The sequence below is a fragment of the Pristiophorus japonicus genome, chromosome 6, assembly GCF_044704955.1.
Source record: "Pristiophorus japonicus isolate sPriJap1 chromosome 6, sPriJap1.hap1, whole genome shotgun sequence".
NCBI classification, from domain to species: domain Eukaryota; kingdom Metazoa; phylum Chordata; class Chondrichthyes; family Pristiophoridae; genus Pristiophorus; species Pristiophorus japonicus.
Window position 1 is genome coordinate 115,907,730 of NC_091982.1, and position 25,186 is coordinate 115,932,915.

A 25,186-nucleotide genomic window follows, 5' to 3' on the forward strand; every position below is an offset into this window, starting at 1 on the left:
TGAATTTTGTCCAGGTCTTACTGCATGCAGACATGAAGTGCTCAGTTATCTGGGGATTTGTGAATGGCACTGAACACTATACAATCATCAATGAACATCCACACTCTTGACCTTATGATGGAGGGAAGGTTATTGATGAAGCAGCTGAAGATGGTTGGGTCTAGGACACTGCCTTGAGGAACTCCTGTAGCAATGTCCTGGGGCTGTGATGATTGACCTCGAACCACCACAACCATCTTTCTTTGTGCTAGGTATGACTCCAGCCAGTGGAGAGTTTTACTCCTGGATTCAATTTTACTAGGGCTCCTTGATGCCACACTTGGTCAAATGCTGCCTTGATGTCAAGGGCAGTCACTCTCACCTCACCTCTGGAATTCAGCTGTTTTTTTCATGTTTGGACCAAGGCTGCAATGAGGTCTGGAGCCGAGTTGTCCTGACAAAACCCAAATTGAGCATCAGTGAGCAGGTTATTGGTGAATAAGTGCCACTTGATAGCATTGTCAACAACACCTTCCATCACTGCTGATAATTGAAAGTAGACTGATGGGGCGGTAATTGGCTGGATTGGATTTGTCCTGCTTTTTGTGGACAGGACATATCTGGGCAGTTTTCCATATTGTTGATAGATGCCAGTGTTGTAGCTGTACTGGAACAGCTTGGCTAGAGGCGTGGCTAGTTCTGGAGCACAAGCCTTCAGCACCACAGCCGAGATGTTGTCAGGGCCAGGGCGCTCAATCGTTTCTTGATATCATGTGGAGTGAATCAAATTGGCTCAAGACTGGCTTCTGTGATGGTGGTGTAGTCAGGAGGAGGCCAATATAGATCATCCACTTATCACTTCTGGCCAAAGATAGTTGTAAACGCTTCAGCCTTGCTTTTTGCACTCGCGTGCTGGGCTCCACCATCATTGAGGATGAAGATATTCATGGAAATATTAGATGAGATAAACATAGTGAGAGGAAATATTAACGGGTTTAGCATCATTGTAGATAAATTGCCAGGCCTGGATGCAATGTATCCCAGGCTGTTAAGAAAACTAAGGAAGGAAATAGCGGAGGCTCTGATCATTATTTTCCAATCCTCTCTAATTGCAGGTTTGGTGCCAGAGGACTGGTAACATTGTACAGTTTAAAAAGGGAGAAAGAGATGGAGCAAGTAATTACAAATCAGTCAGCCTAACTTCAGTGATGGGCAAATTATTGTAAAAAATTGAGGGATAGTAAGAATCGCCATTTAGAAAGGCACGGATTAATCAAGAACAGGCCGCATGGATTTGTTAAGGAAAGGTCGTGTCTGACAAACTTGATTGACCCCCACTTGTTATCTCCTCAAAAAATTCAATGATGGTGGCGCATTTGTAGTCTACATGAATTTTAGCAAGGCTTGTCACAAAGTTTCACATGGCAGATTAGTCAGAAAGGTAAAAACCCATGGGATCCAAGGGAAAGTAGCAAGTTGGATGCAAAATTGGCTCAGTGGCAGGAAGCAAAGGGTAATGATCAACGAGTGTTTTTGTGACTGGAAAGCTGTTTGGAGCCTGCTCTCTTCCCTGTTGTGCCACGATTACATCTTTTTCCATGTCCAAATGAGTTCCACACGATTTCCCCTACCTGCTCCAGCCACAATGCACCTACCCTTTAAGTGGTGCAGGCTCGGTTTAAGTGGTGCTAGCCTCTCACAATTGTGGGCCCACTGCTGAGACATGCAAACACCCAACAGTGGGGTTAGCACCAGCTGTACTCTACAATCAGGTTATTTAGAAGGCAGTACGAAGTTGGCATCCTCGCTGCAACACATTGAACGGATGCTGGTTAATCCCACATCGCGAGCCATGTGCCTGTTTTCGGGGACTGTCGAGTTGACCCCCAACACTTCTTATCAATTAGTTTGAATTAAAAGATTACTCTAAAACTATATTTTAAATATCATAGGCAGTCCCGCAGAATAGAGGAAGACTTGCTTCCACTCTAAAAATGAGTCCTTCGGTGGCTGAACAGTTCAATATGAGAACTACAGCCCCTGTCACAGGTGGGACAGCTAGTTGTTGAGGGAAAGGATGGGTGGGACAGGTTTACTGCATGCTCTTTCCGCTGCCTGCGCTTGGTTTCTGGTTACAATTTAAAAAAAAATCTAAATATGAAGCACAAATACTGTGAGGCTAAATTATTTTTTTGTAAATTTATCCACAGCGCAAACCTGGCACTGAATTGGCAACATCACGGCTGGTCTGGCAATGGGAAAATGTCGCACTGGTGCAAGCTCTTCTGATGGAGGGGCTGAGGCACATTGTTTGGGCAGAGTGTAGGGATCTTTACTCTGCAAATAACTGTGATAAAAACTGGGGCCTAGAATGGAAATTGTCCCATTCCCCAGCACTGACACCACTCACCCTGATGGAAATAAATCACAAAATCTCAAGCCGAATGCACAACTACTGAGCAAAGTGTGTTGCATTTTAACAATCCTGGATTCAAAAGAAATGAATAGGGTTTAAATAACTAACATCTGTTTACAGTATCTTTTTTTAAGCACCATTAATTGCACCATTTCAATTGTATCCACTGTTTAGGTTTCGGTTTGGTTTTTATTGCCTACCCAGAGGCTCTTGCACAGTTGCCGTGGGCACCTTTATGGTCCATTTTATTTTTCTTCATGCTGGTCACTCTGGGACTCGACACTCAGTTTGCAAGTTTCGGTAAGTGCGTCATTACTTAATTGAATCTATCACTTTGCACTCATGAACGAAAAATTATCTATAGTATTAGTTTTGCAATGTAAGGTGAGAATTTACTGTTGTGGGTGTAAGGGGATGGTAGCTTAATGATTATGTTACTGGACAAGGAATCCAGAGGCTTGGACTAATGATCCAGAGATGAGAGTTCAAATCCCACCATGACAACTGGGGGATTTAAGTTCAGTTAATAAATAATTCTGGAATAAAAATCTAGTATCATTAATGGTTACTGTTATATATGAAGAAAGAGTCAGACTGAACACTGTGAGCTCAAAGTAACATGTGATCTTAGTCTTTTATTGCAGGTCTCCAGAGTGCCTCTCCAACCTGTGAAGCTTCCTTAAATACCTGTGCTCCCAAGGGATTATGGGATCCCTTGGGACTCCAGGGGATGAGATCTCTAGTGGCTATACAGAGTAAATACAAGTTTATATATATAACAACATTCCTTCCAAAGTCAACAGTGTAACTATTTATAATGTGAGTCGATCTGGGGCCCTTCTTGCCTTGGTTGATTGTCCTGGTGTGAAAGCTGGTGTTGTTGAATCATTTGTTGGGCCCTCGCTGGGCTGCTGTGCAGCTGGCCTTGCTGGGCTGCCTGGTGTGTTGGGTCCTGCTGGGCTGCTGTGGATGATGGGTTCTGACTCGTGGTCAACCGTGGTGCCGGTTGCCACTGGTGTGCGTGTTGGGGGATCAAAAAAGGTAGGGTCCAAGGTGGGTTGCTCAGGATAGGCCATAAATCTGAGTTTGATTTGGTCCAAGTGTTTCCGGTGAATGAGTCCATTTGAAAGTTTGACCCGAAACACCCTGCTCCCCTCTTTGGCCACGACAGTGCCGGGAAGCCACTTGGGACCTTGTCCATAATTCAATACAAATACAGGATCATTGATTTCAATCTCGGGTGACACATTTGCACTATCATGGTATGCACTTTGTTGAAGCCGCCTGCTCTCTACCTGTTCATGTAGATTAGGGTGAACTAACGAGAGCCTTGTCTTAAGTGCTCTTTTCATGAGCAGTTCAGCAGGTGGAATCCCAGTGAGCGAGTGGAGTCTCATGTGGTAGCTAAACAGGACTTGGAATAGGCGAGTCTGCAGTGAGCCTTGCTTGATGGTTTGCACTGCTCTCTCTGCCTGACCATTAGACGCTGGTTTAAACGGCGGAGATGTGACATGTTTGATCCTGTTACGGGTCATGAATTCTTGAACTCAGCACTGGTAATACATGGCCTGTTGTCGCTCACCAGGACATCGGGTAGGCCGTGTGTGGCAAACATGGCCCGCAGGCTTTCAGTGGTGGCAGCAGACATGCTAGCCGACATTATCTCACATTTAATCCACTTGGAGTACGTGTCTACAACCACAAGGAACATTTTACCCAAGAACGGGCCTGCATAGACGACGTTTACCCTAGACCACGGTTTGGAGGGCCAAGACCATAAACTTAGCAGCGCCTCCCTGAGTCCATTGCTTAACTGCGAGCATGTATTGCATCTGTGAACGCAGGACTCTAAGTCCGCATCGATAACGGGCCACCACACATGGGATCTGGCTATCACTTTCATCATTATGGTGCCTGGGTGGGTACTGTGGACGTCATTGATGAAGGTGTCTCTGCCCTTCTTGGGAACCACTACTCGATTGCCCCACAGAAGGCAATCTGCCTGCATAGACATTTCACCTTTGCACCGCTGGAACAGCTTTATCGCTTCCTGCATTTCCACTGGGACACTGGACCAGCTCCCGTGAACCACACAGCTTTTGACTCGGGATAATAAGGGGTCCGAGCTTGTCCAGGTTTTGATCTGCCGGGCAGTGACGGGTGATTGCTCACTCTCAAATGCTTCCATAACCATGGCTAAATCTGCGGGCTGCGCCATTTTCACCCCCATGGTGGGTAATTGCAGCCTACTGAAAACATTGGCGCAGTTTTCTGTGCCTGGCCTGTGGCGGATGGCGTAGTTGTATGCGGATAACGTGAGTGCCCACCTCTGGATGCGGGCCATGTGTTGGTATTTATCCCTTTACTCTCGGAAAACAGGATATTAGTCGCTTATGGTCAGCTTCCAATTCGAATTTTAGCCCAACCAGGTATTGATGCATTTTCTTTACTCCAGAGACACACGCTAATGCTTCTTTCTCAATCATGCTGTAGGCTCTCTCAGCCTTAGACAGACTCCTGGATGCATAAGCAACCGGTTGCAGTTTCCCGAAATCATTAGCTTGTTGCAATACACACCCGACGCCATATGATGATGCATCACATGCTAGTACCAAACGTGGATCATACAACATAAGCAATTTGTTTGAGCATAACAATTTTCTCGCTTTTACAAAGGTATTTTCTTGGCTTTTGCCCCAAACCCATTGGTCCCCTTTTCGCAGTAAGACATGTAGTAGTTCTAACAGTGTGCTGAGACCCGGTAAGAAGTTACCTAAGTAGTTCAGGAGTCCCAGAAACGACCGCAGCTCTGTCACATTCTGTGGCCTCGATGCATTCCCGATTGCCTCCGTCTTTGCGTTGGTGGGCCTGATGCCGCCGGCCGCAATCTTCCTTCCCAAGAACTCCACTTCAGGCGCCAGGAAAACTCACTTCGAACATTTTAACCTGAGCCCCAAACGGTTGAGTCGACAAAGAACCTCCTCCCGGTTCTGCAGATGCTCGACTGTGTTCCGACCTGTGACCAAGATGTCATCCTGGAAGACCACGCTGTGCGGGACCAACTTCAGTAAACTTTCCATGTTTCTCTGGAATATCGGCGCCGCTGATCGAATTCCAAACGGGCATCTCTTCTAAATAAAAAGACCTTTGTGCGTGTTGATGCAGGTGAGGGCCTTTGATGCTTCCTCCAGTTCCTGTGTCATGTAGGCTGAAGTCAGATCCAGCTTCGTGAACGTCTTTCCTCCTGCCAGCTTTGCAAAGAGGTTGTATGCCTTTGGTAGTGGATATTGGTCCTGCCAGGAGAAACGATTGATAGTTACTTTGTAATCACCACAGATTCTGACGGTGCTGTCTCTCTTGAGGATTGGGACAATGGGATTGGCCCACTCGTTGAACTCGATCGGTGAAATGATGCCCTCTCTTTGCAGCCGGTCTAGCTCGATCTCTACCCTTTCTCTCATCATGTACGGTACTGCTCTCACCTTGTGATGGATGGGTCGTGCACCCAGAATTAGGTGGATCTGCACTTTTGCTCCTTGGAATTTCCCAATGCCTGGTTCAAACAGCGAAGGGAACTTGGTTAAGACCTGGGCACACGAAGTGTCGTCAGCGGGCGACAGCGCTCGGATGTCGTCCCAGTTCCAGTGTATCTTTCCCAGCCAGCTCCTGCTGAGCAGCGTGGGACCATCGCCTGGTACCACCCAGAGTGGTAGCTTGTGCACCACTTCATTGTAGGAGACCTTTACGGTAGCACTGCTGATTACGGAATCAGTTCTTTTGTATAAGTTCTTAGTTTCGTGTGAACTGGCGTTAAGACTGGCCTTGAGGCCTTGTTGCACCATAACCTTTCGAAGGTCTTTTTCCCCATGATGGACTGGCTCACGCCCGTGTCCAGCTCCATTGACACCGGGAGTCCATTTAGTTCAACATTCAGCATTATCGGGGGACAATTCGTGGTGAATGTGTGTACCCCATGTACCTCTGCCTCCTTGATCTGAGGGTCTGGTTCATCGTGATCCTCCGTGGATCTGTCCTCCTCTGCAACATGGTGGTTTGCAGGTTTATCAGGATTTGCAGCTCGCCTGCACATAAATTGAAGGTGTCCCATTGTTCCACAGCCCTTGCAAACATACACTTTAAAGCGGCATGAATGGAAACGATGATCACCCCCGCAGTGCCAACAAGGTGTTAATGGCCTTGCATTCATCACCCTTGATGGTGGGCTCTGAGATATCTGCGGACGTGCAGCTGCAGACATGTGTGCCCTGCCCTGTACGTTACGATTCAAAAACAACATCACTTTGTTCACACTTCCTGTAGCAGCACTTATGTGCTGAGAGATTTGCTTTGTATTGTCACTGGTGGCAATGAACGCCTGGGCTATCGCTATGGCTGTACTCAAGGTTGGGATCTCTACAGTCAAAAGTTTGCGAAGTATGGTTTCGTGGCCAATGCCAAGTACGAAAAAGTCTCTGAGCATGTGCTCCAAATGTCCTTCAAAATCGTAATGTCCTGCAAAGCGTCTTAGGTCGGCGACATAACTCGCCACTTCCTGGCCTTCAGACCTTTTGTAGGTGTAGAACCAGTACCTCGCCATCAGAAACGCTTTCCTTCGGGTTCAAATGCTCTCAGAACAGTGTGCACAAATCATCGTATGATTTCTCCGTGGGTTTCGCTGGATTAAGCAGATTCTGCATGAGGCCATACGTTGGTGCCCCACAGACAAAGAAACATAGAAACATAGAAAATAGGTGCATGAGTAGGCCATTCGGCCCTTCGAGCCTGCACCACCATTCAATAAGATCATGGCTGATCATTCACCTCAGTATCCTTTCCTGCTTTCTCTCCATACCCCTTGATCCCTTTAGCTGTAAGAGCCATATCTAACTCCCTCTTGAATATAGCCAATGAACTGGCATCAACAACTCTCTGCGGTGGGGATTTCCACAGGTTAACAACTCTCTGAGTGAAGAAGTTTCTCCTCATCTCAGACCTAAATGGCTTATCCCTTATCCTTAGACTGTGTCCCCTGGTTCTGGACTTCCCCAACATCGGGAACATTCTTCCTGCATCTAACCTGTCCCGTCCCATCAGAATTCTTATATGTTTCTCTGAGATCCCCTCTCATCCTTCTAAACTCCAGTGAATACAGGCCCAGTCGATCCAGTCTCTCCTCATATGTCAGTCCTGCCATCCCGGGAATCAGTCTGGTGAACCTTCGCTGCACTCCCTCAATAGCAAGAACGTCCTTCCTCAGATTACATCCTCAAAAACTTCCAGAAGATTTGTCAAGCGCGATTTCTCTTTCATAAATCCATGCTGACTTGGACTGATCCTGTCACTGCTTTCCAAATGTGCTGCAATTTCATCTTTAATAATTGATTCCAACATTTTCCCCACTACTGATGTCAGGCTAACCGGTCTATAATTACCCGTTTTCTCTCTCCCTCCTTTTTTAAAAAGTGGTGTTATATTAGCTACCCTCCAGTCCATAGGAAATGATCCAGAGTCGACTGTTGGAAAATGACACCAATGTATCCACTATTTCTAGGGCCTCTTCCTTAAGTACTCTGGGATGCAGACTATCAGGCCCTGGCGATATATCGGCAATCAATCCAATCAATTCTCCTAACACAATTTCCTGACTAATAAGGATTTCCTTCAGTTCCTCCTTCTCACTAGACCCTCGGTCCCCTAGTATTTCCGGAAGGTTATTTGTGTCATCCTTTGTGAAGACAGAATCAAAGTATTTGTTCAACTGGTCTGCCATTTCCTTGTTCCCCATTAAATTCACCTGAGTCTGACTGCAAGGGATCTACGTTTGTCTTCACTAATCTTTTTCTCTTCACATATCTATAGAAGCTTTTGCAGTCAGATTTTATGTTCCCAGCAAGCTTCCTCTCATACTCTATTTTCTCCCTCCTAATTAAACCCTTTGTCCTCCTCTGCTGAATTCTAAATTTCTCCCAGTCCTCAGGTTTGTTTTTTTTTTTGGCCAATTTATATGCCTCTTCCTTGGATTTAACACTATCCTTAATTTCCCTTGTTAGCCATGGTTGAGCCACCTTCCCCGTTTTATTTATACTCCAGGCAGAGATGTACAATTGTTGAAGTTCATCCATGTGATCTTTAAATGTTTGCCATTGCCTATCCACCATCACCCCTTTAAGTATCATTTGCCAGTCTATTCTAGCCAATTCACGTCTCATGCCATCGAAGTTACCTTTCCTTAAGTTCAGGACCCTAGTCTCTGAATTAACTGTGTCACTCTCCATCTTAATAAAGAATTCTACCATATTATGGTCACTCTTCCCCAAGGGGCCTCGCACAACAAGATTGCTAATTAGTCCTTTCTCATTACACATTACCCAGTCTAGGATGGCCAGCCCTCTAGTTGGTTCCTCGACATATTGGTCTAGAAAACCATCCCCAATACACTCCAGGAAATCCTCCTCCACCGCAGTTTGGTTAGCCCAATCTATATGTAGATTATAGTCGCCCATGATAACTGATTAACCTTATTGCACTCATCCCTAATTTCTTCTGGCTCCAGGGTGATGAGGATCGCCCTTCGTTTGGCAGCGCTCTCTTCCCCATCTAGCTCATTGGCCACAAAGTCGTGGTCGAGTCGCTCCACAAATGTTTCCCAATCATCTCCCTCCGAGAATTTCTCCAGGATGCCCACTGTTCTCTACATCTTTGGGTTCGCTATCTGTATCTCATCGGCAGTTGTTATGTATGGAGAAAGAGTCAGACTGAACACTGTGAGCTCAAAGTAACGTGTGACCTTAGTCTTTTATTGCAGGTCTCCAGAATGCCTCTCCAACCTGTGAGGCCTTCTTAAATACCTGTGCTCCCAAGCGATTATGGGATCCATTGGGACTCCAGGGGATAAGCTCTCTGGTGGCTGTACAGAGTAAATACAAGTTTAGATTTCTAACAGTTACTGCGTAACTATTGGGTAAAAATTCATCTGGTTCACTGAGGTCCTTTAGGGAAGGAAATCTGCTGTCCTTACCTGGTCTGGCCTATATGTGACGCAGCAAAATGGTTGACTCTTGACAGCCATCTGAAATGGCCTAACAAACCACTCAGTTAAGGGCAATTAGGGATGGGCAATAAATGCTGGCCATGCCCGTAAATAGAATTAATTTTTAAAAAGTGGATGAATGCTCAATGCGTTTGTGTATCAATTCTCTGCTTGATGTCTTAATGGAGCTTTATATACCTGTTTGTTTTAAATGGGTTAACACCTGCAGTAATGTCGCATTCAGAGGAAGTCACCCCAACATTTGGAAGAGCTGATAGTACAATCTTTGTTTCTTTTTAACCAGAAAGTTTGCTGCAGAAATTAATTTAATTGTTCCAATTTTAAACTTATTTAGCTAAACAAAAAATCTCACAAATTGCAGGACAGAAGGAGGTCATTCAGCCCATCACAGCTGGTCCACTGCGAGCTCTTTAACTGCTTTATCTGCTCAATTATATTTCCTCACCCTTCCAATGTATCTTTTCATTCTTCCTTTTCAGATATTTACCCAATTCCCTTTGAAATGATGTAAAGTATCTGCCTTAACAGCCACTTGTGACGAGGCAATTCACAATCCAATGTAGAGAACATAGAGAAGGTATTTCCACTTGTGGGGAAACCAAAACTAGGGGCCATAAATATAAGATAGTCACCAATAAATCCTCTAGGGAATTCAGGAGAAACAGCTTTACCAAAAGAGAGATAAGAATGAGGAACTCGCTACCACAAGAAGTAGTTGAGGAGAATATCATAGCTGCATTTAAGAAGAAGCTGTATAGTAGAGTAGAACAGAATAGATGAATATGGTTAGATGAAGATGGGTGGGAGGAGGCTTGTGTGGAGCATGAACACTGGCACAGACTAGTTAGGCTGAATTGCCTGTTTCTGTGCTATGTATGGAAAACTTTCTTTGAATTTCCCCTTAGTTATTTTCATTATGATCCTAAGTCGACGTCCCCTTGTTACCAATTCAACAACCAGTGGAGACAAGCTTTCACTATTTTCCTTTCATCATTTTTTGAAAACCTCCATTAGATCGCCTTAATCTCGGTTCCAGTCAAAAAGTCCCAATTTTTCAAGCCTTTCTTCATAACTATAACCTGCAATTCTTGGTCTCATTCTGGTGTATCTTCTCTATACCCTGTCCATAGAGCCAATATCTCCCCAACAGGGGGCTGCCAGAACAACACACGATGTTCCAATTACTCTAACCAATGTCCTGTACAAATATGTTCAGTACCCCAGTGTATAAAACCCACAATCATTCTCGTGGCTTTTCAAACCTGCACTTCCACCTTAAAAGAGCTCTGTATCTGCTCCCCTAGTTCTCTCTATTCTTCCACACTGTTAATAATCTCACTGTGCAGGTTATAATTATTTTCCCTGTTCTTTTTTCCAAAATGTACCCCTCACATTTCTTTGCTTGTGCCCAGCTACTGCTGTACTGGGCTTCTGAGGATAATTATTATACAGTTGAAGTTCATCCCTAAAAGTTCACCACACACCTTAGTAACAGGAAGGGGATGGGTAAAACACATGTTTTCCTATTATTTTAAGCCTTTGTCCTATATTCAACTTCTGATAGAAAGGGATTTTGAGGACTAACTAATTCAGTTATTGCTGAGGGATCACACTCAGCAATATTCAGATTCACTGCTTTGTAACTTACTTTCAGGTCTATCATCATCATCCATCATATCTAGTCCCTTGGAGTTGAGGAAGACTTGCTTCCACTCTAAAAGTGAGTTCTCAGGTGACTGAGGAGTCCAATGCGGGAATTGCAGTCTCTGTCACAGGTGGGGCAGACAGTGGTTGAAGGACAAGGTAGGTGGGAAGCCTGGGTTGATGCACGCTCCTTCTGCTATCTACGCTTGGTTTCTGCATGCTCTCAGCGATGGGACTGGAAATGCTCAGTTCCCTCCCGGATGCTCTTCCTCCACATTGGGTGGTCTTGGGCCAGGGATTCCCAGATGCCGGTGGGGAGGTTGTACTTCAGTAAGGAGCCTTTGAGGGTGTCCTTGAAGCATTTCCTCTGCCAACCTGGGGCTCACTTGCCATGTCAAAGCTCCACGTAGAGCGTTTGCTTTGGGAGTCTCGTGTCGGGCATGCGGACGATGTGGCCCGCCCCACAGAGCTGATCGAGCGTGGTCAATGATTCGATGCTAGGGATGTTGACCTGACCGAGAACACTGACATTGGTGAGTCTATCCTGCCAATGAACTTGCAGGATCTTGCGGAGGCAGTGCCGGTGGTACTTCTCCAGTGTTTTGAGGTGTCAGCTGTATATAGTCCACATCTCTGAGCCATATAGGAGGGTGGGTATTACTACTGCCCTGTAGACCACACTGAAGGTGGTGTTGGACTTCGTCATCAATGTCTGCTCTTGCTGACAATAGGCTCCCGAGGTATGGAAAATGGTCCACTATATTCTGTTGGTCAGTTCCATACTGCCTTCATTCTGAAGTTGAATTCTGAAGGCTTCATTCACTGAGTTCATGAGATGCTGGACTATGGATTGGGTGAAGTCCACACCAGAAGGAGCAGTGGCTGCTGCTGCAGCAAAGCCATTTCGGGAATGGTGGGAAGCAGTGTATTCATTCTGGCTTTGGTAATAAAGTCTGGTTTGATTGTGACTCTGCAAATGTAAAGGGCTTCAAATATCAAATGTCAATCTCGCTGCATCCGGACAGCAAACACAGTAAAGGTGAGAGTACTGCCCCATTTTCTCTGGATGGATATTTTCCATTCTATCCCAGCACCCCATTCCAGGACTGACAGCACATCTTCAGCTTCCTCTGTACAGAGGCCACCCATGGATAGATCTGCAATGGCTTTAACTGTCCAAGTGAGAAGGTAGGCTTAGTGTCCCAGTCACTACTGTGGGGCAGTGCCCCTCTGTGGCATCACTGCTTGGGACACTGCCTCTCCCTGAAACCTCTTGCTGGGCATGGAGGCAAGATTGTCCCTCCCATTGCTCTCATTACAGCCCCAGAAAACACCAGCAGGTTACTGAAAACATCCACTCGTCAGATAGGAACATGACAATAGGAGTAGGCTGTTGAACTCCCTGAGCACCTTCCACCATTCAATTAGATCAAGGCAGATCTGCATTTTAACTTGATTTGCCTGCCTTCATTTCATATCGCTTAATATTGTTGCCTAACATAAATCTATTAATCCCAGTTTTGAACTTTTCAATTGACCTAGCCTCAATAGCTTTTTGAGGGAGAGAGTTCCAGATTCCCACTGCTCTTTGTGTGGAGAAGTGCTTCTTAATGTCAGCCCTGAAAGACCTATCTCTAATTTTAAGGTTATGCCTTTTTTTCTGGACTGCCCCCACCGGAGGAATTAGGATCGATAGAGAAAATCTGACTCCTTTAATCATCTTAAACACCTGAATTATATCACCCCTTAATCTCTATAAACAAGGTATGCAACACTTACTCACAATTTAACCCTTTTAGCCCCGGTATCGTTCTGATGAATCTGTGCTGCACACCTTTCATGCCCAATATATCCTTCCTGTGGAGCAGTGCCCAGAACCTAATGCAGTACTCTACATGGGGTCTAACCAGAGCTTTATATGATATAACTTCCAACCCTTTCTAACCCAGCCCCCTTGAAATATAGGCTAACATTCCATTGGCCTTTTTAATTATGTTTTTGTACCTGTCCATTAATTTTTAGTAATTTCTGTACTTGGACCCCTAAATCTCTAGGTTCTGCCACAGCTCCTAATTTTTCAGAGAATATTCTAATCTATCTTTCTTATGTCCAAAGTAGATGAATTCACACTTTCCCACATTGAACTACACCTGCCTGCGTTGCCCACTCACTTAATTTATCAATATCCTGTTACAATTTTCTGCTCCCATTTACACTACTTATTTTGCCGGCAGCAAACTTGTATATATTACTTATTGACAGCCGTGGCTTAGTTGGTAGCACCCTTGCCTCTGAGTCACAAGCTTGTGGGTTCAAGTCCCACTGCAGGAACTTGAGCACATAACTCTAGGCTGACACTCCCAATGCAGTGCTGAGGGAGTGCTGCACTGTCAAGGGTGCCGTCTTTCAAATGAGACGTTACATCAAGGTCCTGTCTGTTCACTCAGATGGACATAAAATATCTCATCGCACTATTTTGAAGAAGAGCAGGAGAGTTATCCCCAGTGTCCTGGCCAAAAAATATCATCCCTCAATCAACATCACGAAAACAGATTATCTGCTCATGATCATATTGTTGTTTGTGGGAGCTTGCTGTGTGCAAATTGGCTGTTGTGTTTCCTACATTACAACAGTGACTACACTTCAAAAAGTACTTCATTGGCTGTAAAGCGCTTTGGGACACCCAGTGGTTGTGAACGGTGCTATATATAATGCAAGTCATTAAAAAAAATCTAAGTTGTTGATAAAAGCTGAGGCCCTAGTACAGATCTCTGGGGAACACCACTAGTCACATCCTGTCAAATTGGAGTACATACCCATTATCCCTACTCTTTGTCTCCTACCTCCTAACCAAGTCAAAATGTTGCCTCCAAATCCACGTGCTTCCATTTTCCCTAACATTCTCTTGTGTGCAACCTTATCGAATGCCTTCTGAAAGTCCATATAAATTATATCCATGGAAGCTACCTTATCTACCATGTTCGTGACCTCCTCAAGAAATTCAACACGGTTAGTTAGACAAGTCTGACCCATTACAAATCCATGATGGCTCTCTCTGGTCAGCTCATATTTGTCCAAGTCTCAGTCACTCTCCACAATAACAGATTCTAGATCTTCAGATTCCTGCGTTCCTGGTGCAAACACACTTTAAGGACAAGTAAGCCTTGTGATAGGCGATAGTCTGCTTATAATCTTGTAAAGGGCTGACAGCCTGACCACGTCTCTCCAATGTTTCAGAGAGCGGACTCACGGATAGAGGAAGCTGTCCTTATCTGCCCCTCTGGTCTGCAGGACTTTGGTCTCTCCCAGTGTTGGGTTTATCTGGGACTGTGTAAATCATTAATTAATTACTGATATCAATTAACATTTTTTTTCATCAGAAGCTGCTATAACAATTCTGCTGGACCAGTTCCCTAAATTTCTACGATCAAAGCGCCTTTATCTGACAACTGGTGTTTGCTTGTTATTTTATTTAATTGGCCTTGTATTTGTAACACAGGTATGTGGTCCTTTAATAGTTTGCTATGTTTCCACATGTAATGCTGATTATAAAGTGATAAATTTCACAGGATTAAGTGATAAAGAAGGACGGGCTAGAAATTTGAACAACCGATTTTGGGGCGTTAATCCTGTCGGGGCAGTAAGTTTAGCGCCGGTGAGAAGTTTCCACCGCCTACTGGGAAATTAGATTGAAATGCAGCAAGAGGGAAAGGGGACACTAATTCAGGCGTTCCACACTTTTCCTTTGGTGGTGAAACCGAAAATCGGAGCGCTAAATTGAAGAGAAATTTCTTCTCTGAGAGGGTTGTAAATCTATGGAATTCTCTGCCCCAGAGAGCTATGGAGGCTGGGTCATTGAATATATTTAAGGCAGAGATAGACAGATTTTTGAAAGATAAGCGAGTAAAGGGTTCTGGGGAGTGGGCGGGGAAATGGAGCTGAGTCCATGATCAGATCAGCCATGATCTTATTGAATGGTGGACCAGGCTTGAGGGGCGAATGGCCTACTCCTGCTCCTATTTCTTAAGTTCTTATGGTCCAGGGCATCATGCTAGGCCATCTGTACTGTCTCCTTTACACACACAGCAGCGCTCAAACAGCCTTGCTGCAGGCACAGAGCCCACATTAAGGTGGAGGAGTAGACGTGGGAGTGGGTTAAAGGTAAGGGGTGGCAAATCCCAGCCCAAGTCTGAATAAAGACTTTGCCCACCATGGACAGATATCCTCATCCTGTAAATATCATTGTAAATATCTCATTGCTGTTGTTTGAATATAAGAACGTAAGAAATAGGAGCAGGAGTAGGACATTTGGCCTCTCGAACCTGCTCCGCCATTTAATAAGATCATGCTGATATGATCTTCGGCTCAACTCCACTTCCCTGCCCGCTCCCTATAACCCTTCACTCCCTTATCGTTCAAAATGCTGTCCATCCCCATCTTAAATATATTCAATGACCCAGCCTCCACAGCTTTCTGGGGCAAAAAATATCACAGATTTACGACCCTCAGAGAGAAGAAATTCCTCCTCATTTCAGTTCTAAATGGGCGACCCCTTATTCTTAAACTATGACCCCTAGTTCTAGATTCCTCCATGAGTGGAAACATCCTCTCTGCATCTACCTTGTCGAGGCCCCTCAGTATCTCTTATGTTTCAATAAGATAACCTAAACTCCAATGGGTATAGGCCCAACCTGCTCAACCTTTCTTCATAAGTCAACCCCTTCATCTCAGGAATCAACCTCGTGAACCTTCTCTGAACTGGCTCCAATTCAAGTATATCCTAAATACGGAGACCAAAACTTTATGCAGTACTCTAGGTGTGGTCTTACCAATACCCTGTACAGTTGTAGCAGGACTTCCCTGCTTTTATACTCTATCTCCCTTGCAATAAAGGCCAACAATCCATTTGCCTTCCTGATTACTTGCTGTACCTGCATACTAACTTTTTGTGTTTTATACACAAGGACCCCCAGGTCCCTCTGTACTGCAGCATTTTGTAATCTCTCTCCATTTAAATAATCATTTGCTTTTTTATCTTTCCTCCCAAAGTGGATAACCTCACACTTTCCAACATTATACTCCATCTGCCAAATTTTTGCCCACTCACTGTTTATATCCCTTTGCAGATTCTTTGTGTCCTTCTCACAACTTGCTTTCCCACCCATCTTTGTATCATCAGCAAACTTGGCTACATTTCACTCATCCAAGTCATTAATATATATTGTAAATAGTTGAAGCCCCAGCCACCCTGTGCCACCCCACCGTTTGCCAATCAGAAAATGACCCATTTATCCCGACTCTGTTTTCTGTTCGTTAGCCAATCCGCTATCCATGCTAATGTATTACCCCCAATCCCATGAGCTCTTATTGGTGTATGGGTTTGGCCCTAATATGAAACATGGAAGCTGGTGTGGAAATACAAATGGCATGGGCGATTGTACACATATTGCTGAAGTTGATTGTGCATTATGCTGTTTCAAGGGGCATTTGTTGAATGTTTTCTTTGTTGCTGGTGAGGGGTGTTGGTGTGATGCTTGCGGCGAGACTTTTGATGCCTTTTAATAAAATGTTTATTTGACCGGTTGCATTCCTGTTGTGTATTAATGTGTAATTTCACGGAGATATGCCATTCTCGTAGCACATAGCACGGTCAGTATTAGTTGCATCCCTCAGCTTCTTCCATTCAAGAGAGCCGATGCATTATGAGCCGCTGACGTGTGGCCCTTGCACCGGCAGCATTGCCACACTGCCTCCACCGTGGATGCAGCTCCTTTTCCATGTGTGGCTGGCCATTCGGGGCCCTGGCAGACTCCTGTTCCTCTTCCTCCTCCCCCTGAGGTGGGGCTACAATCCCCACTGGCAATGCCTGGGCCCTCATTATGGCCAAGTTGTGCAGCATGCAGCACACAACAATAAATAGCGACACCTGTTGAGGGGAGTATTGAAGGCTGCCTTCAGAGCGGTCCAGACATTGGAAACGCTGCTTCAGCACCCCTATTGTCTGCTCGATGATGTTGCGGGTGACCGCATGGCTGTCATTGTAGCGATGCTCCGCTTGTGTGGTGGGGTTGCGGAGGGGAGTCATTAGCAGGTGGCTAGGCCATATCCTTTTCCCCAAGCAACCAGCCGAGCCCTTCCCGTGGTGACAAACATTCGTGGCACATTGCTCTCACGCAGGATGAACGCATCATGTAGGCACTCCTAGGATAGCAGGCATTCACTGTGAGGATGTGCTGCGTGTGGTCGCACACCAGCTGGACATTTAGGGAGTGATATTCCTTTCGGTTTCTGAATACCTCGGCGTTCTTGAATGGTGCTCGCAAGACCATGTGTATGCAGTCAATGGCTCCTTAAATCATTGGGAAGCTCGCTATTCTGGCAAACCCACATGCCCACTCATTGGTAACGTTATGAAGTCCAGCTGTAGAGAGCCTGTTATGACATTGCGAATGCAGCGATGTGCAACAAATTGAGAGATGTTGCATATGACCCCTGATGCAGCCTGGCAGAAGGCATAGAAGGCCAGCACCACACTGACCTTCAGTGCGACGGACAGCGCAGTCCTGGTGCCGATGTGAGGCTGCAGGTCTGCCTGTAGGAGATGGCATATCTCTGTCAGCACTGCTTCTTTGACAGGTCGAGGTATGAACCTTGCTGCCGGTAAACCATGGGGGATAAGGCCTCCTGCCCCTACATCTAGGGGCTCTCCTCATTCATGGTCTGACATGGCCAACAGCTCTTCTATCTTGACGCCGCCTAACAAGAGCATGTAGCAGGTGACGCTGGCGAGTTAGTAATCCATCCATTCAATTGTTAAACTCAAGTTGAAACGACCCTGTAATGTCAGATAAATCTGCCACTCCAAAGTTGAACGTTCACGCACAGTCAACGTGACGTTCGATTAATGTTCTGCCTCGTCCTTTTAAATAGTCTGCAGGTATTGAGTACGGAAGGTGGGACCGCCAGGGTTCTCCGACATGATTAGGGGAGGACGCTAAATGAGGCGGCCAGACCTAATTTTGCGAGCGGGGTGTTAGCAGGTTGTTGCACGAGGACTGACGTCATGATCTGGCAGTGAGCCAGTAGAGTTTTGCATCGCTGGAAAACCGGAAGCAAATTTCCCGGCGGGTGCAGCAAGCTGTGCGGCCGGGCGGTAAGCAATTGGAGACGAGTTATCGCCCCTCCAGGTGTCTAACTGAGGTGCTAGTCAACTGAATCTCTCCCCCCTTGTGTGTTGTCCTGTTGTTTTTCCATCTATTTAATATTGTGCAGTGATGGTGTGGGACTGACTGACCCTTCCCCATCTGTTGTTACTAAATACAGAACCTGACAACATTGTCAAGTTAGGGTTAGACTCGAGCAAAAGCACACATTGTTCATATTCCAGTAATCCATTGTTTTGATATTAGAGTGTTATGGTTTTCTCAAGCTCCACCCTTTACAATTTCCATTTTAAATTTTAGGCTGGGATTTACTGGATGAATTTAATTGATAATTTCTGTGTTGGATGGGGCCTCATTATAACAGCTCTGCTGGAACTCATCGGTCTCAGTTGGATCTATGGTAAGTGCAACAGGGAAAGCACTGAAACAAAATGAAATAATTCAATTAAAATTACTTGTGTGGGTCTTCAGGTCTCTTCAGAACAAAATACAATTGAACAGGGTGATGTGATGTAGATAGTCTTTCATATCTGAAGATGATGGGAATTCAGGTGCTGTTCTTAGTTCTTTCTCCATTTGGTTCCAAAGGCCAATATGAGACAGGCAGTGCCTTCTGCATCCTTCACCTGTGATCCCCTTGTTCTTGCTGGGTTACAACTGGTTGTTGTTGGGGTAAATTTTGCTGCAGCCATTTTCATGCTAATTGCTGACGGGATGTTGTTCAAACAACTCTTTTGTAGAAAACAAAAATAAACAATTAAATCAAGTGTCCCCTGATTAAAGGGGAGAAACTCCAAAACTTTCAAACGAGTGCCCTTTTTTGTGGGGTTTTTTGTGTTTTTTTTTGTATTTTGGTTTTTTTTTGTGTGTTTTTTTGGATGTTGTTCAAACAACATCACCCCGTGTTGAACAGCTGTTTGCCGCTTGACTCAGTCAATTACCAGTTTCTCCTAACAATCCAGGCAGCTAGAACAACAGGACAGGTCCTGCTTCAGTGTGTTCATGATGTTTCTTCCGACGTTCTGGAATTCATTTGCTAATCTTCAGGTCAGGACCTGCTCCACAAGTGTAAGATGACTCAATGTGTGACTGCAGCCATGAGTCCCAGACACATCACTTCAACAGCCCAATATGATCTGTTGCAGGAGACACCTCATTTTTCCACTCGGCATCTCGGGAGGGCATGGAATGAAGAGCCAAACTAAACATCCCATTGTAAGCTATGCCCAGGCTATGAAACAACAGCTCACGGCAAAGGACTCTGGGCTAAAAACAGAATAGATTAGCGGCACCTGTTAGTGCACGCGAGGGCGATAACGGAGCGATAAAGGGTTATCGCCCAGACCCAGACACAGTGATATTAGCGGCGCTTCTGTTGTTCAAATTAGCTCCCTTACATTTTTTTTTAACTTTTCAGATGCTCCAGTTGACCTCCCCTTTGAGCGCTAGGATACATCGCTAGAACTTCAGTAGTGCTCCCGCGATTCCAGTTTAGCCCTGAGAGAAGTGTGGAATGCTTCCCGTAGTGCTCCACTCCACTCATAGGGCGCTACAAGGCAATAACGCTACCGCAGGTATTAAATACCGCCTGGCGCTAAACCTTTCACCCAGTCGATGTTACCGCCTCAAACCCGGCTATAATCAATTTTCCCCCCTCTCTTTGAAAGTCCATCCTCCCCCATTCTGATAATGGGACCTGTACATCTCAGCAATGATCGAATACATGAGCCTTTTCTAGAGTGAGATCATGCTTTTCAGCATTTTGTACAAACCTTTTCCCTTCATTGGTAATGGGGAGAGATTACTCATCCAGTTGGAAATCCTGTGTGATTCCCTCCTGGCCCAGTATGAGATGAACTTCTACAGTAAACAAGCTGCCATAAAGACAGGACAAAGCAACCGATCATGTATCACTACTCTTTTGTTCTTCACAGGGGTAAACAGATTCATCAAGGACATTGAGATGATGATTGGGCAAAAGAATTGGCTCTTCTGGCTGTGGTGGAGAATATGTTGGCTTTTTATCTCTCCGTGCTTGCTGGCAGTAAGGAGATGTTACATTGTTGCTCAATAAATTATTGCTAACTAATAGTGTAAACAAATAAATAAAGATTAGAAATGTTATCACGGGAATGGCAGTGTGTTGGAATTGCAGTAGGTGGGAGTTTGTGGATAACGAGGCTGTCACCTATTACCACATCTGCAGGACATGGCTCTACTTTGAGAACCACAATGTGAGTTAGAGACACTTTTACACAAGGGAGGAGGAGGAATATCTAACTAGTTTCTCCAGAGTCCAGTCATACCTCAGGAAAGCGCAGGAAGTGGAGAATGTGACTACCAGCAGGGTAAGGCGAACCTAGGGGAGGTGGCAAAGGAGGACGCAGACACTTATTCTATCCAACAGAGAAGGAAGAAGGGGAGGGGTTAGCTGTATTAATTAGAGATAACGGTCTGGAATTTGCGGTCAGCAGTGAAGCAAAGAAATTAGCTGCTGGTCCTGAAGTATGCTCCGCACATGGATCTCGCAATCCCTTTGTCAAAAGCCTCTGGTTTTCAGACCTTGAATTCAATTCAATGTCATTTAATCGGAGTCCCCTTGTTCAAACTACTGTGATATCAACAGGCTGTCTAAGCAGCCAATCAAAAGGCAGAAATCTCAGACAGTGAACAAGGTAGTAAGTAAGCCCTTCTGTAGTTTAGTTCCACTCCAGCGGGGAGCTTGTTAATTGTGAGGTGGAGCATGGCAGCGAGGAAGATTGAGAAGAAGATTGGGGCAATGACGCAGCCCTGTTTGACCCTGGTCCGGACGTGGATTGGGTCTGTAATGGATCCGTTGGTAAGGATCACGGCCTGCATGTCGTCTTCAAGTCAGGTCCAAGACCACTCCAACCTCTGTCATCGAGCTACAGTACGTGGACGATGCCTACATCTGCGCACATACAGAGGCTGAACTCCAGGACATAATCAACGTATTTACTGAGGTGTACAAAAGCATGGGCCTCACGCTAAACATCCGTAAGACAAAGGTCCTCCACCAGTCTGTCCTCCCCGCACAGCACTGCCCCCAGTCATCAAGAGTCACGGTGCGACCTTGGACAACGTGGACCATTTCCCATACCTCGAGAGCTTCTTATCAACAAGAGCAGACATTGACGACAAGATTCAATACCGCCTCCAGTGCGCCAGTGCAGCCTTCAGCTGCCTGAGGAAAAGTGTGTTTGAAGACCAGGCCCTCAAGACTGCCATAAAGCTCATGGTCTACAGGGCTGTATGCCCGCCCTCCTATATGGCTCAGAGACATGGACCATGTACAATAAACATCTCAAGTCGCTGGAGAAATACCACCAACGATGACTCCGCAAGATCCTACAAATCTTCTGAGAGGACAGACGCACCAACATTAGCATCCTCAACCAGGCCAACATCCCCAGCATTGAAGCACTGACCACACTTGATCAGCTCCGCTGGGCAGGCCATATCATTCGCATGCCAGATACGAGACTCCCAAAGCAAGCGCTCTACTCGGAACTCCTTCACGGCAATCGAGCTAAAGGTAGGCAAGGGAAACATTACAGGGACACCCTTAAAGCCTCCCTTAAAAAGTATAACATCCTCACTGACACCTGGGAGTCCCTGGCCAAAGACCGCCCTAAGTGGAGGAAGTGCATCCGGGAGGGCGCTGAGCACCTCGAGTATCATCGCCGAGAGCATGCAGAAATCAAGCGCAGTGCCGGAAAGAGCGTGCGGCAAACCTGTCCCACCCACCTTTTCCCTCAATGACTATCTGTCCCACCTGTGACAGGGACTGTGGCTCTCGTATTCGACTATTCTGCCACCTAAGGACTCATTTTAAGATTTTAATTCCGAGGGACTGCCTATGACGATGATGATGATGATGAAGTAAGCCCTGAAAGTTATAACTTTTAAAAATAGTTCGATAGGAATAGAAAGATTTGGGTTCTCACAGAGGGGAAAGGCAAACCTCAAATAAAGATGCAAAAACTTTAAATTGTTTTGAAACGTTTCTTAATTTTTAATTATTAAAATGGCAAATTTCACACTACGCAAAATTAAAATGAGTTTTCCAGGCCCTTAGATTCAATACACTGTTAAAACCTCAGTTGCACCTAATCCCTTTGCATCTAACTTTTAGCGGGAAATTTAACAGCGTCTTTACGAAGGAAGAGCCAAGGTTTTCACCAGTTTCAATGATTTACGAGATTTTACTGATTGCCAGCTCTGTGGCCCGGCAGAGTGAGGGGGGGGGGGGAGTGCGGGGGGCGAGGGGGAGGGGGGCGCGATGCTCAGCCAGATTCGGAGCTGTAATTGACAGACCATAAATTCTGCAACAAATCTCTAAGTTGCAGTCAATTTCAAAGGTGGTGTAACGGCGTACTCGAGATCGCCATCATCCCAGCCACAAATTCAGGGCCAGAGACTGATCATGCTAATACGGGTATTCGACAGACAACCTAATAGTGAAAGGGAAGAAATATCTAAACCAATCTATGAAATGAGTAAAATATATAGAATAATAATAATGGAGACTTCACCTATCCTCAAATAAATTGGCAAGAAGCGGGAGGGAATGGAGTGTTTTAAGTGTGTTCGGGACTCCTTTCTTATCCAGTACATAAGAAGCCCAACAAGAGAGGAATCACTGCTGGATCTAGTGATGAGAAATGAACCAGAGCAGATAAGAGAAGTAAGCCTAGGAGATCGTCCAGTCAATAGCAATCACAACATAATAAGGTTTAAAGTTTGAGAAAGATCAAAGTAATAGATTGGGGGGGAAAAAGTAATTTTGAGGGGATGACAATAGAACTAGGGAAAGAAACTGGAAAATGAATTGACAGGGAAAGAGTTGTAAATATTTAAAATGGTGATCAATAGCCTGCAGGAGAAAATATCCTGCTAAAAACAATAAAAACTAACCAATAATGAATCATGAGGAATGAATAAAAAGATAAAGGTAAAATTGAAACTAAAGAAAAATGCATGCACGAAGTATCTGAAGACGTAAGCGCAGAAGTCAAAAAACAATTAGAGAAGCAAAGAGGAACTATTAAATTAAATTAAATTATTAAGGAATATAAAAATATGTAGTAAAGTATTTGATACGTCCTTACTATACAGTATAAATGCACACGAGGTCCATGCTTGAGAGAAGGTCAGTCTGTGACCTGTCCTTTATTCCTCAGCACTCAAGTGATGGAAGTGGGTGGAGCTTCCCCTTTTATATCTGAAGGTCCAGGTTAGGAGTGTCTCCCACAAGTTCACCACCTAGTGGTCAGTGTTCTCACAGTGTACAACTTAGGTCAGATTATACATGGGTTACAATGCTGGTTGAATACATGATATCACCTCCCCCCCAAAGTCTTATTGGGATCACAGGTTGAGTCTCTCTGGTGGTTTACACTCCCTTGTAGAGCGCCTGAGTTGGGGCTCCGGTTGTTGGGCGCTGGCCTGAGTGTCTGCTGTTTGCGGTGCCTCAGGCCTGTCCGGACTGCCCACAGTGACTGGGCTCTCCTCCCTTTGGTTCCTGTGTTCGGTCACCTGTGGTGGAGTGAACTTTATATCGTGTTCTTCCTCTGCTTCTTCTATGGGGTTGCTGAATCTCCTTTTTGTTTGATCCACATGTTTGCGGCAGATTTGTCCATTGGTAAGTTTAACTACCAGAATCCTATTTCCCTCTTTGGCAACCACAATGCCTGCGAGCCATTTGGGCCCTGCAGCGTAGCTGAGGACAAAAACAGGGTCATTTACATCAATACATCGCGCCCTCGCATTCCTGTCATGGTAGTCATATTGTGACTGGCATCTGCTCTCGACAATTTCTTTCATAGTGGGGTGTACAAGGGATAATCGGGTTTTGAGCGTCCTTTTCATTAGTAGCTCTGCGGGTGGAACCCCTGTGAGCGAGTGTGGTCGGGATCTGTAGGCCAACAGGAAGCGTGATAAGCGGCATTGTAGGGAACCCCCTTGGATTCTGAGCATCCCCTGTTTGATTATCTGCACTGCTCGTTCTGCCTGGCCGTTTGAGGCCGGCTTGAATGGTGCCGTTCTGACATGGTTAATTCCATTGCCTGCCATGAAGTCCTGGAATTCAGTGCTTGTGAAGCACAGGCCATTGTCGCTGACCAAGATGTCCGGTAGACCGTGGGCGGCGAACATTGCCCGTAGACTTTCTACCGTGGCAGAGGATGTGCTTGAATTTAAAATGTCACACTCGATCCATTTGGAGTAGGCGTCCACTATAACCAAAAACATTTTTCTCATGAAAGGACCTGCGTAGTCCACATGGATGCGTGACCAAGGCTTGCAGGCCATGGCCAGGGGCTAAGGGGGGCTTCCCTGGGCGCATTGCCCAGCTGGGCACACGTGTTGCACCTGCGAACACAAAGTTCCAGATCTGCGTCTATCCCTGGCCACCAAACGTGTGACCTGGCAATTGCCTTCGTCATGACAATGCCCGGGTGCTCATTGTGGAGTTCTCTGATGAACACCTCTCTGCCCATCTGGGGCATGACTATGTGGTTTCCCCACAGTAGGCAATCGGCCTGAATCGAGAGTTTATCCTTGCGCCTGTGAAATGGTTTAAATTTCTCAGGGCATGCCCTGTACGTGGCTGCCCAGTCCCCATTCAGGACACATTTCTTGACTAGAGACAATAGCGGGTCTCTATTTGTCCAGACTTTAATCTGACGGGCTGTCACAGGTGAGCCTTCGCTTCCGAAAGCTTCAACAGCCATGACCATCTCAGAAGCATGCTCGATAGCCCCCTCAGTGGTGGCTAGTGGGAGCCTGCTGAGTGCATCGGCGAGGTTTTCGGTGCCCAGTCTGTGCCGAATTGTGTAGTCAAATCCGGCTAAAGTGAATGCCCACCTCTGTATGCGGAACGATGCGTTTGCATTTATGGCCTTGTTATCG

The 25,186-nt window shown here is 45.6% G+C and overlaps 1 protein-coding gene across 2 annotated transcripts in view; it reads left to right on the forward strand.

Moving 5' to 3' along the window:
• The window catches only part of LOC139265221 (sodium- and chloride-dependent neutral and basic amino acid transporter B(0+)-like), a 115,115-nt gene that overhangs the window by 65,047 nt on the left and 24,882 nt on the right, over nucleotides 1–25,186 (forward strand). For both annotated transcript variants that reach the window (XM_070882146.1, XM_070882147.1), the window contains exons 9-12: nucleotides 2,570–2,695; nucleotides 14,471–14,589; nucleotides 18,554–18,653; nucleotides 20,188–20,297. In XM_070882146.1, the coding sequence (XP_070738247.1) occupies nucleotides 2,570–2,695; nucleotides 14,471–14,589; nucleotides 18,554–18,653; nucleotides 20,188–20,297 (455 nt within the window). The remainder of the gene's footprint in view (nucleotides 1–2,569; nucleotides 2,696–14,470; nucleotides 14,590–18,553; nucleotides 18,654–20,187; nucleotides 20,298–25,186) is intronic.